Below are 15109 nucleotides of genomic sequence, written 5' to 3'. Positions count from 1 at the left end.
ACCCATGATTGCAATATGTCCCACCTTGAAGGTCTAGAAAATGGCCACATTTGAATGAATGTTTGCATTATCATGAGAACTATTTCCTGTAACATAATACATATGATCCAAGTTTGAATGCGTGTCTCACTTTCAAGGTCCAAAAAATGCCCACATTTGAATCCATGTTATGATTATCATGGATACTATTTCTTGCAACATAATGTGTATGATCAAGTTTCAATAAATAGGAACTATATTGTTGTGGAGAATACATGGTGCTTGCTTTCAAATCTGTAGTATTAAAAAGTAATATGGTACTTTTTTTTGTTCCCTTGCCAAAGGAAATCCCAATTATGACGAGGAACACATTTCTCTTGTTTCACAATAAAGGAAAGAATATTCTCCACATACATGATTAAACATACAAACCTACCTCATTGGGACGTATATTGTTCATCTCTACATTTTATATTAAATTATTCATTGTGAAATATATTTGTTCTATTGCAATGGAGGACAAGGTTCCACTTGGTGGTCCCTAGTCCCCACATTCTAGATCCTACCCCTTGGCATAGGTGGATACACATGTGCACGTACACATTCTAGATCCTACCCCTTGGTAGAGATGGGCCCTATTCCCCACATTCTAGATCCTACCCCTTGGCAGAGGTGGGTATACGTGTGCCTGTACACACGTCCACACACTACTACTCATTTTCGCTTTTATTGTTCACTTGTACACACAAACACACACACACACACACACATCCACCCACCCACACATACTATTTTCTTTGCAAATATACACACACATATGACATACACACACATGGCAATGTGATCATCCTTATGTATACCATATGATCCATGGATCTCCTCAAGGTATTATAGTTCTAAGTCCAACATCCATTTGTTTCTAATCGCGTACAAGCACTAGTGGGTTTATACATTCTCACACACGTAGAAGGTTACACACACACCCTCATATATTAGCTTACATACACACACATGCACATGCGCGCGCACGCACGCGCGCACACACACACACACACACACACTCTCTCTCTCTCTCTCTCTCTCTCTCTCTCTCTCTCTCTCAATTTTTAATTTATTATTGTTGTGACCAACATATTGAGCTCCCCTTAGTGTAGCTTGGCCAATCAATTACAAGCATAAACAAAATTGTATACACACGCTTTCTCCCCCCCAAATCGCATACAATATTATTATCCTTGTTATATGCACCGACAGTGTAAGTACTACCCTAGCTAGACTCTTTTATATGCAAATGGCACTCATGAACCTACATCTCTTCTAACATTGCAAGACTAAAGTATTTCTTTAAGTACCTCATATTGGCACATCACCATCTCCCTCTAGGCTCACGTGGAGGATGTATGCATGTGGCTAAAACAGTGTGAAATCAAATCTGGCTATTTAGATCGAAAGCTAATGCACAACATCAAGTACACCACATGGTATATGGCCTATTGCACTTTATGCACTACCTTCTAGTATATAAGGTAAAAGGGGGCGACATGTGGAAAAGATTAAGCGGGCCATGGTAATATGCAAGGTAGAAGGTGGCTACAAGCAATCCTAGTACCCAATGGAGGTAAGCTGAAGGTCTCAAGAGAGCACAAAGAACAACATAGTATAGAACTTACTAGACAATGTATTACAAGTATTAGCTACATATGGTACCATCCCAAGAGAGTGTGTGTGGTTTTTTTCTTTTCTTTTTCTTTTTTTTGGTGGGGATTTATTAGTTATGTAAAGTTGAGATAGAGTTAAAGGAGCACTATCACACGTACAATGCTTTCACATCTCTAGAAGATCAACCTCAATGTGAACCCCTCAAAAAATCCAAGGTACAATTTTATAAGAGACCTAATAAATGTTCATAATAGTGCAATCTAAGGTACATTTTATAAGAGACCCACGAGATGTTCATAGTAGTGCAATCTATGAAAGCCTATAGATTATGGTCCCACATAACTTCTGGCAACTTATAAGAGCCCTAGCAAATACTGTGCATACCTTTTTCCACACAATACACTCTCCCAACGCAAACCACCTAGTATTGTCCCTTAGAAAAGCTGGTATGATTATGATTATCGTGATATATGAACCTAACTACATTGGGATATTTCCCTCAACATTTATACATATAAACAATCTAGAACACTCCATCGATTCCTTGCAAAGGAAAAAGTGACTACTTGTGCAAGCTTGAGATTAGAGATCTACCAATTATTATTGGGTGAGGATAACAAAAGCATTTGGAGGATGTTTTAAGAAAGAAGGTCCCCCAATTCGAGCATTGGAACCTACAAGCTAGGCGAGCACAACGCTATGCAACATTAGAGAGACAACGTGCATGTGTATAGTTCCAAGAGCCATGCACCAATCTATGGTTTTCCAAAAAGCTTAGTCACACCAACACCTGGAAAGATCTGCTGGCCTAGCCTCCATCATATTGTAATAGATCCGCATGTAGCACAAGATGGACCAAGGGAGAGATTTCTATGATGGATAAATAGCATATTAGTAGTTTCATTCCCACTCGTGCAATGGCACCCTGCAGTAGATTTTATATGAAATCTTGAGTTACGTTGTTTCGTCCTATGTGCCTTTGAGGAATCTTAGAAGACGTTACTATTCTTTCTTTTCACAGAGAGAGAGAGAGAGAGAGAGAGAGAGAGAGAGAGATTCAGGATTTCATGTGCATTCAACAGTAAACAATCTGACTGTGTGATCAGCTCCACAAGATGCAAGCTGCATCCTCTGACAACCTGTAGCAGTTTCCCATTGCTGCAGATTGTCATTGTCACTTGCATCGCTCCAAACTAGGCGGTTCACACTGGCCACATGACATGAAAATGCATCAAACTTGCAAATGCAGGCATGTTCAATCCCCTGTACTTTATTGTCCTTTCCATCCCAAATAGGTGGCTTTGCTTTCCACAGCTCAATAAGGCCTTCTTCAGTTCCTATAACAAGCAAGTTATCATTTGATACTTTCTGTGGAGCCCAAGCTAGAGCTGTCACACTGCTTTGGAATGGAGGAAGGCTTCCTGCCTGCTTCACCATTACACTATTTCCACCAATGCCAACAGCCCAGAATTTCACGGTCTTATCTCTTGATCCTGTTGCAAAGAATGAATCACATGGACTCCAAGAGCAGGCCCATATGATACGTTTATGAGCCTCAATCCTAGACACCAGCTTATAGGGGGACCCATTGGATCCTTCTGGAAGCAAATAAAGAACATCAGCAATCATATTTGTACTTGAAAATGGGGAGCACTCATACTGAAACACCAACACAGTAGATTAACAGATTCCATACAGTAAATTGCACATGGAGAGCTCTTTAGAATATTAAACAGGGATACTTTCAAATGGAATTCCTGATCAGGAAATATTTTGCTTACTCTGTGTTGCTTCAAATATAGAGAAATGGCGATCCCTTGACACCGACAAAAGGAACTTATCACCATGTGAAAACTCCATTTGAGTCACTGTCAGTGTGTGTGACCGCAGTTGACCAATTGCTCTCCAAGTGCTTGTTTCCCATAGCCAGATTTCAGCAACACTGGCTGATTGTGCCTGAATTTTGTTTTGCAAGCCATAAAGAATGATAGGTAATGTGTTGATGCTATAGAACTCATGGAACTATACTACTGGAGCAAACAGTGAGTGAAAAGTGGAATGCTATTAAAGAACTCTATAAAACAAAGGTGGCATCACGTATGTTCATTACAGCACCTACCCAAACAATCACATACCTTGCAAGACGTAGCTAAAAGATGTCCATGATGATCACAGCACATTGAAAACAGCTCATTACCATGCCCATATAATTTGTGAGATTCTGGCCATAATGTATTCCATCCCAGGTGTTCTTCGAACGGCGGTTCCTCAAGCACTGCTGGAACAGCATCTGGAACTGATTCTATGTTTTCAACACCAATGCCAACATCTTTGGTATTCTGATTCCCTGCCATAAATTTGCATCAGCTTAAGAAAATCATGGAGATGGAATTACCTAAATTAAATATGTTTACCCTCCCACAGAAAAGTTAGCAGGGTCACTATTCAAATTTGGAAACTACAGATGGAGGACAGTTCACAACTTATTATGTAGCCTAGATTCCTTGAGCATCATTACATAAGTATTGGCATAATAACCATACTATAGATGACCATAACGAACAAAATGCATATTTCAAATGAGACAATGTGTGAATCTTCGAATTCCTAGGCAATTCTAACGAGGTGGAAGAAAGATCAGACAACTCAAAATTGAACAGCCCAAGAAAGACACAAACCTGCTGAATAGATAGGTTTCTGTGACAATCCCAGGGCAGACATATTAGCTCCAAGAACTTTCACATCCTCTGGTTTAACCATCTCATTACAAGCCAAGATATCCCCTTGTACATGCTCTAAAGTCTTGAGAAAAGAAGCAGATGCTTCAAAAACCCTGGCCACCTTCTCCTCAGCCCCACTTACATACCGGTGGTTGCCCTTACCCCTAAGTACTGCAAGGCAATTCAGATCATGTCCATGAACTTGAGGCCGTGCTAGCTCATGCCAAGAGGTGGTTTTGCTGACCTCACTGAACCTTTTCCAGTCCCATGGTGCAAAAAGACGGGTTGTCTGCAGAAAACACATGGCACATGAGATAAATAATGGAACTTTCAGAGTACTTTAATTTTCCAAGTAGCAACAACCTCAAACCAAAAGGGTACTAAAATTCTGATGTCTACGCACCTAGAAGCCAAGAGGGACAACTGATAACTCAGCATTCCTCGAATAAAATAGAATGGTGTTAGGACAAGTAGTTGCAAAGAGGCGGCCTGTAGTTGGAAAAGGCCCATGCACTAAATTCATGCAATCGCCATTGAGCTGGTCAGCCAGCAGGGCAATATGACAAAGTCTGTTTCAGACTGTACGTTATCTATCTTGAGTCCACTAACTGCCTATGCTGTCCTCTTATCCATCTTGAGTCTACGAACTGTCTACCCTCTGTATTGTACATTGTCCATCTCTAGTCTGCTGTCTGTTTACATAGTACATTATCTACCAGGAGTCTAGGAACTGTCTACACGGTATTCCTGCTCACTAAAATTCTCTCTCAAGATTGGAAGTTTCAGATTCATATTGCGATAATAAAACAAGATCTACTTCAAAAGATAATATTTTCTAAGGGTGTTCACAAGAACATCCTGGTCTTTATGAGACCTACTATTAAAAGACTCTATCAAGGATATGCCAAGATTGTGCTTTTAAGCCCTGAAAAGGATTGGCAAATTACAAGCTAGGCTCGCCTCCTAACAAGATTCAGTCTACAATGGTAGTTCATGAAAACAGATGTCAAGAGTGCATGATGGGATTGTTAGTCCTCATGAGCTCAACTCAAAATTTTATCAATGTCGAAAGTGAGCAACTAAAAACTAGTACGATTATGGATGCTCTCAACAACCCATATGCTCATTCCTATGCACATCCCTATAGTCTCAACTCGCCTCCCTTGCCTCCTCTTTATTGCCTATGAATACCAATACCCCATATCCCAATTATGTTATTCCTCCTCCTCACTTCCTCTTCCTAGCTCTCATCAACCTTGAGAAGTCTTGGACAATAGATCTCAGCATTACTTCAAAAGACACCCATGAGAGCTTTGAGATGTGGGAAAACCATGCCAACAATGAGGTAGATTGGAAGCTAAGAGAGTGATGCTCACCAGCCTCATCAGTCTTACGAGACTCCTTGAGTTTCTTCTATGTGACGTGTTGGTTCGCATCTGATGCAAAGTGATGATGACCAGGCCCTTTCCATAGCCAGGATTCGACAAAGAAGAGCCTCACTGAGCATTTCAGACATGCTTTCTCCCATATCTCTGGGGGACTTTGTGGCCAATAGTTCTTGCGAGGAATTCGTCCCTAAGAATCTGAACTCGTAGCATTGTGAAGAACCCTTGTGCTACATTATATTGCTTCTTTGTGGATTTCCATTAAGGCATACACCATAATACCATGAGCCAGGTGCTACATCAACACAGGGATATAGAAATACCATCAATGACCTTACAAGGGATTCTCACACTTTCTGAGTCAGTGACAAGCAGGGTTGCTACATTGACCTGGGATATAGAAGTACCATCAATGACGTTATGGGGGTTCTCACACTATGAACTTGTGACAAGCAAGGTTTCTACATTGACACTAGGATATATTAGTTCCATCAACAATGTTATAGGGAATTCCCACAATGAGTCACTGACAAGCAGGGTTCAATCACCAAGTGGGCTCTTTGACATAGTCCAAAGCAAAACTAGTGTAAAGTAGGACCGCCCGCTTGCACCACATGTTAACTGCAAGGAGAAAAGAGAGAAAAGAAACCCATAAATTTATGAATAGTTTTGCAACAACTTATGCTATTATTTTGTTGAGAGTAATGCTCCTACTTGCACAAGTTGTAACAACCAGTGATACTTTGAAGTTGTCAATTCTATTAGGCAATTACTATTTCAAGAATGAGGTCTAGAAGCATGCAGAGCAGCCATGACCGCTCAGAAAAGCCACTAAAGGAGCAAGATGCCCACAAGACATGAGGAACCCTAACCCTAAACTTCTTGTATAAAAGGGATAAGAACTAATAAAAAAGGCTATTCAGGGGTGTGAAAGCATTGTGTACTTTCTCTCTTGCTTCCCATTGTGAGAGAGAGTGTGCGAGAGAGAATAAGAGACTTAGAGATTGTGTGAGTAAGAGTGAGGGAATAAGTGATTAGAGCTCTTCCATTTCCTCTCCCAGCTCTCTCTTGCCATATCCAAGCTCTCTCTCATGCATGTGGAGGTAGTAGAGGGTTGAAAACCAAAAGCCACTCATTTGGATCGTGGAGTATTGCCACATGTTTCTATCATGTTTGATGAAATGACTGGCAAGCTCGCTACAAGCGACTCCTTGTGTTCTTCGATCATGTAAGTGGCTAGGTGAGAGCTAGCCTAAGTACTTCATAGGTCGAAACTCCTGAAACAATAGGATTGTGTCCTTTGTCCCAAGGTTGCGCTCATGTAGCATAACACCACACTCTTTCAATTATGAGATCATTGATTTAATTAATATATACACTTGAAAAAAGTATCAACATTAAGATCAAAGCATTAAAGAGTCTAGCGTGTGATGGCAACTTCGCTGGTGGGATCTTGCACATGTGTAAGGTGGATACCACGTTTCATTGGCAATTGATGTATAATGATGACATTGACAAGTAGTTGTGTGTTACCTAAGAGAAACAAGGAAAAAGAGAGGATATGAAGTAGATTGAATGGAGCAAATGACATGCCAACTCGCACATTGACCGGTATGCATTCTGGCTATGATACATTGATGTACTAGAGTCCAAACTCCACTTGCCATCATGAACATAATAATAATGGAGGCACGATATTCTTCTACTCTAGCGAAAGGCAAGTTATTGATAATCATATGTCAAAACCAACCTTCCTTCTCAATGAGCGTGGTAAAACATGTTCAAGCACTTAATTACAACAATTAACAAATGAACATAAACTGAAATACACACTTTACCATAACATTCTTGGATATTGGGTACACCCTGCTAGCCCCAAAACTGGCATCCCTTGCGGTATTTCTTTAACTTTTATTGCTATTGGATGGAGTACAAATTGAGATATCTTTATCTCCTCCACTGATCCAAAGCCCCTTGTTGTCACAACCAATCAGCAAGTCTTCAAAGCAATTTGCTAATTGAACTTCACCTGGGACTTACATAAATTGGATCCTCAACTTGTCAAATTTTGCCCCAAATCAAATGGGATGAGTTGGCATCTGAAATCCTTGGCAATTTCTTGAATTTCAGCTCTGTCGAATTCAATGTACAATGCCTCTAACTATTGGCATGGATTCCAAGGTGGCTACTAGACCCTAATTTCTGTTGAGATTTAGAGTTTACAACAGAAATCTCACTGTTTTCCACCAAATCTAACTAAGAACACCTTCAGTTGGCTAAGAAATGTTGAGATACTCAGAGAAAGGACCAGAGAATGTGAGAGAATGCTGAGAGGAGAGAGATCAAAGTTTCCACATAGAAAAACCCTCCAAACTGCCTGTTGTCTACCTTGATCAGTATTAAATGCTGTCACCTACTGCTTTGAGCCTCAAACCTCTTGTCAACCGCATTAAATGTTGTCTCTAGCATTCCTTGGTGTCATAAATGTTGTCGCCTACTACTCCAGGCTCTCTTACAGCAGCTGGCTGCCTCAAGCATGTGTCTATAGCCTCACAATCTAATCAGAAGCACCTCTCTTTGTCACACAACTAGCATACACACATAATGAGTCTCTCTTAGGCCCCAAACAGCCTTCTCCCCCATTGCATGGGCATGTTTACCAAGTGGCAGCCTTCTAATCCCAATTTCCAACAAATTTCAGCCAATTAATTAAATTTTAGAATTAGTTAATACTGAAAAGTAATTTCAGTACTAACCCTGCCCAATATTAAAAATGCCCATACACAATATAATTGGCTATGCTATTTGTAACAAGTGGTCCCCAACCCTAATTGGCCCTTGGATAGGCATAAATTAATTAATAAGTGCCTAGTCCCTAGTGTCACCAATGACACTTAATAGCCAATTAATTATCCTAGGGCCAAAACTAAGACCAACTAACTTCCAAAACCCAACAGGCATAACTTGTCACAACGTTTGCCTTTGACACCCACTACTTCCTTGGGGTCCTTGGCTTGTTACCATGAAATAACTACCATGTGCCTCACATGTGCATCACAATATTGCACATTTGATTAATTAAATTAATCAAATGTTACTAGCAAAAGCATAGTATCAAACATTTCATGTCCCTCTGACACATGTTGCTAACAACATTAAACACTCAAGCAAAGGAAGACTCAAGTTCGTCTTGCTATGGAATGTCTGGTTTTTATCAGTATGGGCAGACCTGAGAGTCTAATGCCAGCAATCTCTCTCATTATTCATAGGTGAAGGATACATTCAGAAATGGGCTAGACATGTGTCCTAAATCATATTCAGTGCACAACAGTTAGAACAACTCTCACCATTTTCAGCCTGTTTCCTTGCATACGTGTTTGTCTATCATGAGTGCGAGCAAGGCTCTCATCTGCCCCTGTCAGCAGGGTAGTGAGTTACATTTGATATCAAATCGTCATCGGCATCAGCCCTGCCCCAACTTTTGCATTTGGTGCCCTACCACTCTTGTGGGCAAGATAGAGAGTGGGTACTGCTGAGGTGCACAACCAAGCATCCAAAACATTGTAATACAACTTGCTACCAGTGGTCAATGTTCTACAGGTCCAAAACCCCTTCCAACATTAGAAACTGAAGAAATGCACTCCACCCTCTTAGCCCCAGACTGACAACAGAGACACCACTGGTCGTACTGTAAAGGGTAGCATGCAGCTAACATCGACTCCATGATTCCATACTCCATGCCTCCTCTTTATCTTTTCTACCACTACCCTCACACAATTCTAATCTCTTCACCTTCACTTTTTTACCTTCCAAGTTTGAAGGCATTGTTCAGTTCAATGTCTCCAACATGTTCTGTTTGCACTACCTTTATTGTTACTTGATTCATCCAATTCTTCCCCACTCCTCTATCGCATTCTATGGTTGAAGATTTCTTGTACTTAGGAAAAAATACCTAACATGGAAGAAACAGTTTCAAGGAAAAGAACCTTCTCTTAGCTTACAAGCATGTTTATGTAGTTACTCTCATATTGTCTTATAAGCATTTCTTTATAGAGACAAATACTGGATTTAATTTACCTGATCATGGCTTGCTGATAGTAAGAACTGACCCGTCTTTGCCCATGCAATGTCGACCACTGAGCTTGAATGTCCAGAGGGTACCAGCTGAGGCTTCCATTCAGTCCCAGCATTGTACCACATATGAAAGGATCCACCAAATGCATGAGCCAGAATAAAGTCTCCACTTGGACTCCATAAACCCCCAAAAAATCCCAATGCAGTATGCCCCAGCTCCCCTACAGTCACCTCGTTAATCCATAAACCGGTAGATGGTTCAGGCTTCCAGATCATCATAGTTCTATCCATTGAGGCTGATAGAATGCTCATACACTGCAATCCAGTCACTTGCTTTACATCCTCTTGACTTTGATTAGAAACAGGAGGTTGCCATTTTACAGAATAAACCCAGTCATCATGTCCAACTAACAAAGACTCCATGGAGGCTTGCCACAGCTTTGAACCAGCTTTGAAAACTGGTCCCTCAATATACATCTTTATACTGACACTTTTCTCCTTTATTTGAGAACTAAGTTCCCTGTTCACACCAGAGTTTCGTGAACTGATTTTCCAGATTCTAACATTGCGATCTTGTCCACAACTTGCAAGATATAAAATTTGATCTCCTCCTTCAGAGGTAGGAAGTGAAAAGTCAAGAGATCGAATCCAGTCCTGATGACCCTTTAGAACACAAGCTCGAACAAACTACAAGAGAAGTACAGCTGATTAGGTTATTAAACAAAAAGCAGCAGTTCGACTACTCAAAAGGTTACTCTTTTGCTAAGCAGCAGTATTATAGCTGAACACCTGTCCCTCTCTTGTTCCACAGTAAAGATAAATGTGATTATCCAGGCCCCCCAAGGCCATGACTAAGCTTTCATTTGATGCTGGAAGTAAAGTTATCGACAGTGCGATGACAGCTCGTGCGCCAGTGGGAATACTTTGTTTGAAAGAAACCTCTGCACCTCCTAAATTAACAGAAACAATATTACAGGTCTCAAATGGAAGTAAGATAGGTTATTTGAAGCCAAATTGGACCTTTCCTATCATAAATTAGTCTCTCTGTAATGCAGCAATTCAGAAGTATCATACAAAAATTTGTAAGAGAACTCATTCCCTACAATGCACAAAAAGAAGAACTTTATTTGACAATACAACCAAATTTGAACATTTTCAATCATAAAGTAGGCTTTTGTAATGCAGCGATTCAAAAGCATCATGCAAAACATTGTCAAAGTGTAAAGTCAACACAGCCTACACGGAAAACACACACACACCCCTTTGAAATGAGATTCTATAAACAGGTAGAAACCACAAAAATGCATCAAAACCCACCACCCAGTACCAAAAAATAAAAAGACACTACAAAACCCTATCCACATCAGAGCACAAGTAATACAAATGAAAGGTAATACAATATTGTGTTTTACTTGCAAGAGTACCCAGGTAACAGGTTTTTTGTTGGGGATTTTAAAGTGGCAGGATTTGCTCGGTAACAAGAGCCTCATAAATTTCAGGAAACTCTCACTGGAGATAATATAATGTCTCTCCACCAATACAATCCTATCAATCTTGTATTCAATTATTGAAGTTATCTCTCGATCTCATTTCAAGAAATTCAACAACTATTTGAGGATCAAGCAGAATAAATGCCATATCCCACACATCTACCATTTTTTCAAGTGTAACCAACTAACCAGTTTGATCAACTCATATGTATGGGAAACTTTAAGATGGGGTAGTAATCTAATAATAAGCAGCTGGCCTAACAGACATAGAACCTACAAAAGGTCCACAGTATCTAGCGGATGCTTTCTTAAACTGATCTGTACTGTAAGTCTTCAAATCCCTTGGAACTAGCAAATATTTCATATCTCTCTCGGCATTCGTGAGGAGAACAGCCTCAATTAGAATAGCCCATCTCAATCCTGTGTACTTTGCATAGAACCTTTGGCCATCTGCAACATTTCTTGCATGTCTTACAAAAATAACTCCGCAGCTTCGTGCTTCGGATTCCAGGTGCAATAATGATCCACAGCTTCATGCTTAATCCCTGGAATCTCACCATAGGCAGATATCTGGATGTACATGAGCATCAAAGAAGTATAACTTAAATGGTATGCTTAGTACAGTTATCTTCAAATTCTAAATGAAGAAGAAAATCCTCCCATGAACTTGACATATTTCCAGAAGGCACATCCCCCAAAAAGTCCAATTGACCTGTTCGGTTTGACATTCATATTGAGGATAATCAAAAGAACTCAAATTCAAAGCTGTCCAAGGTGTAACAATGTAAACCTGCAGTCCCAATCATTGACTATGTCTATTAGTAAATCCATACCACCTAAACAATTTCTTAACAAAATTATGGGCTAACTGTAACACCAATAAGAGTTCAAGTGGTAATAATCTTGTCTTTTTTGACAAATGATCAACTAGAACCCAAGTAGCAAAATGGCTAACATAGGTTCATGCAATCTCATAACAAAATCCACTTTGAATACTGCCTCATTTATCACACTGGATTTGTAGATTAGAGAGTGTAGCATTCCCTTTGCTTAAGCTTTTGTCTTTGATGGCTTGACAATTTTTAATATCACAAAGTCCTCAATATGCTTCCTCATACTGAAAGGCTTTCTGAGCTTACCTCAAGGACTTCCTTCATTCTCTTTATCTTCTGCTGCATTTTGCTCTCTGAGCTTTACCTTGTTTTTCTTGGCTTTAGCATCACGCATCACAATATGAAGCACTAATATGCAGGATCTAGTCTCTTCCAGTACTCACATGTTCGGGTTGTATTTCCATCAAGGATTAAAATTGCACATATCCACCGGTTCTAACGAGATTGGAAACATAACTCTCTAATTGCTCCATGTTCTTTCTTGTTAAAGCCTTGCTTTTCTAACCAGAATGGGGGCTCCACAATCTCAAGGTTGAGCTTCAAGCACATATTGACACTACCATGGTAGCTCCTCCTCTCACACAACTCTTCAATTCATCAAGCCCTCCCCACCATAGCTGACATGAGCTCTTTCTATTCCTTGGGCATCGACGTGAATGGTTTGAGAAGGAGTTGCTTTCTCCATATGACACACATGTTTCAGCTTGTCTTCATCATCTTTGACATTAGTATTATTGGCCTTCGGGTTGCAAGAATGCAAGTACAATGCTTGGGGAAGAAGAAGCTTGAGAGAGCACAATTCAAATGATATCGAATAGTACTAATAGAAAAGATTTACAAAACTAAATATGCCGTAAAAGTGAATAGGCATATATACAAGGTCGGGGGAGAAAACCTCCTAATGAGAGGAAAATATGTCCTAGTGGTCCTAAGTGTGTTTACGCACATCACTATGGATGTCACATTGTTCCTATACAAACTCCCTAGGAAATACTTCAATTTTGTGTAAGGCATAATTTCAACACCTAACATGCCTACATTCTATGAATTTGAGTGTTAACCGTTGCATTACGCACAGTTGTTCGATCAATTTCATATGAATTCCTCTTCAGAGGGGGCTCTTGTTGCTCATTCTCAAAAAGGGCAACAAGGAAAGGAAAAAACAAAACCAAACCTCCACTCAAAATCAAAATCAAAATCAAAATCAAAATCAAAAGCAAAAGCAAAATCAATCCGGGGAATCAAAGGGAACATCCCAATCTCTCAAACTTGGGTGGTAGAATGTACCTAAAAAGAATAGATATTGTCAACATTGTCAAAAGGCTGGCCATTTTGACGACAAGTGTCAATCAAAGGCAAGTGGCACAACACCAAAACCTAAGTCTCAGACCCCCGCCCCTCAGTCGGGCAACCCCCTGCAAGGGAGGCAGGGTGATGGCAAGGGGCAGTTTAAAGGTCAGACTCACACTGCCACCGCAAAGCCATCTCAATCGACAACATTCTCAACTCCAAAGGGCTTGTCTGACTGGTCTGTAGAGGCCCACATCGTCTCCATAGAGACATTAGATGCGAGTCTCGTCATATCTGTGAGTTGCCTCCCGACACGGTTATTGCAGAGGCCCACTTGACACAGCCAAGCACTTCAACTCCTACTTGGATTGTGGACAGTGGAGCTACACATCACATGACTCCTATAGAGGAAATCTTCCATACCCAAGCCCCTGCAGCCTGGCTGATCAGTGTAGGAAACCACTCCTCGGTCAAGATTCAAACACAAGGTTGCGTCAGTTTTGCCACTAATAAGGGTCTGGATCTAGCTATGCTGGATAATGTATATCATGTCCCTCAGCTTGGGGTGAACTTGTTATCTGTTCAACAACTTTGCCGATAGGGGCGAGCGGTTTTCTCTCTGACTGGTTTAGTGATTGCTCGCGGTGAGGCACAGCGTAATGGCCTATACCACATGACACACTTTCTGACCGAGCCAACAATTGAGGGCTCCCTGTTCCATAGCTTCCAGGCCCTAGTCATCTCTCAGGAGCCTACGAACAATGAGCGTCTTTGCCATTTTCGCTTAGGGCATCTTGGTTATGACTCACTTTATGAGTTATCACACTGTGAGCTGGTTGAGGTCCTTCCATGCCTGAAGCTCGCTCGAGATGTTTGTAAAGCTTGTCAGCTCGGGAAGTAGCACCGTACCCCATTTCCTCAGTAGTCCTCTCATAGAGCTAAGGCGCCTCTTGGATTGATTCATGTTGATCTTTGTGGGCCGACATCCACTGCTGCCTTGAATGGCACACTGTACTTCTTTTTGATAGTGGAGATACTTGTGGGTGTACTTCCTCAAGCATAAATCCGATGCTTTCACATCCTTTTTTGCTTGGGTGCTGCTGGTTCATAACCAGACTGGTCATCATGTCGGTTGCATGAGGAGTGATAGAGGTGGTGAGTTTATCTCCCACGAGTTCTCAGAGTTCTACAGCAGCATGGCATTTCTCACCATCTTATCTCTACCAACTTCCCTTCTCAGAATGGACTTGTAGAGCGTAGGAACAGGACAGTCATGAAAATGGCACACTCTATGCTGTTCTCAGCAGAGCTTCCTGAGCACCTTTGGGTCGAGGCTCTTAACACTTCGGTATACATCCTTAACCGGTGTCCAACTATGGCTCTTCCTCACAAGACCTCGTATGAGGTATTCTTTGGCTCTCAGCTTGTTATTTCCCACTTCAAAGTCTTCGAGTGTCGTGCATACACACACGCGCCTGACGACAAGATAGAAAAGCTCACTCCGCGAGATAATCTTCTTATTTTTGTGGGATATTCCTCTGAGGCGAAAGCCGTTCGATCCTCGGAAAAACAAGGTGATCGTTAGGCGGGATGTCGTCTTTGACAAGAGGGATATTGTG

General features: G+C 40.9%; 1 protein-coding gene across 6 annotated transcripts in view; it reads right to left on the bottom strand.

Moving 5' to 3' along the window:
• Positions 1-2190: 2190 nt before the first annotated feature.
• ELP2 (elongator protein 2) overlaps positions 2191-15109 on the bottom strand; it is a 129650-nt gene continuing 116731 nt past the window's right edge. Inside the window, exons 6-11 of one of the 6 annotated variants that reach the window (XM_087697956.1) lie at positions 10607-10767; positions 9821-10504; positions 4317-4647; positions 3774-3985; positions 3420-3594; positions 2191-3233 (exon numbers count right to left, since the gene is read on the bottom strand). In XM_087697956.1, coding sequence (XP_087554082.1) covers positions 2704-3233; positions 3420-3594; positions 3774-3985; positions 4317-4647; positions 9821-10504; positions 10607-10767 — 2093 coding nt within the window. In that variant the 3' untranslated portion in view covers positions 2191-2703. Of the gene's footprint in view, positions 3237-3419; positions 3595-3773; positions 3986-4316; positions 4648-9820; positions 10505-10606; positions 10768-15109 lie in introns of all 6 variants that reach the window. The other 5 variants (XM_087697957.1, XM_087697958.1, XM_087697954.1 and 2 more) reach the window with 5 other exon arrangements.

The sequence above is a fragment of the Lygodium microphyllum genome, chromosome 17 (genome assembly GCF_053477565.2).
Source record: "Lygodium microphyllum isolate KBCC chromosome 17, Lygodium_microphyllum_v1.1.10, whole genome shotgun sequence".
NCBI classification, from domain to species: Eukaryota; Viridiplantae; Streptophyta; class Polypodiopsida; order Schizaeales; family Lygodiaceae; genus Lygodium; species Lygodium microphyllum.
This window is presented reverse-complemented; position numbering and strand designations above follow the sequence as displayed.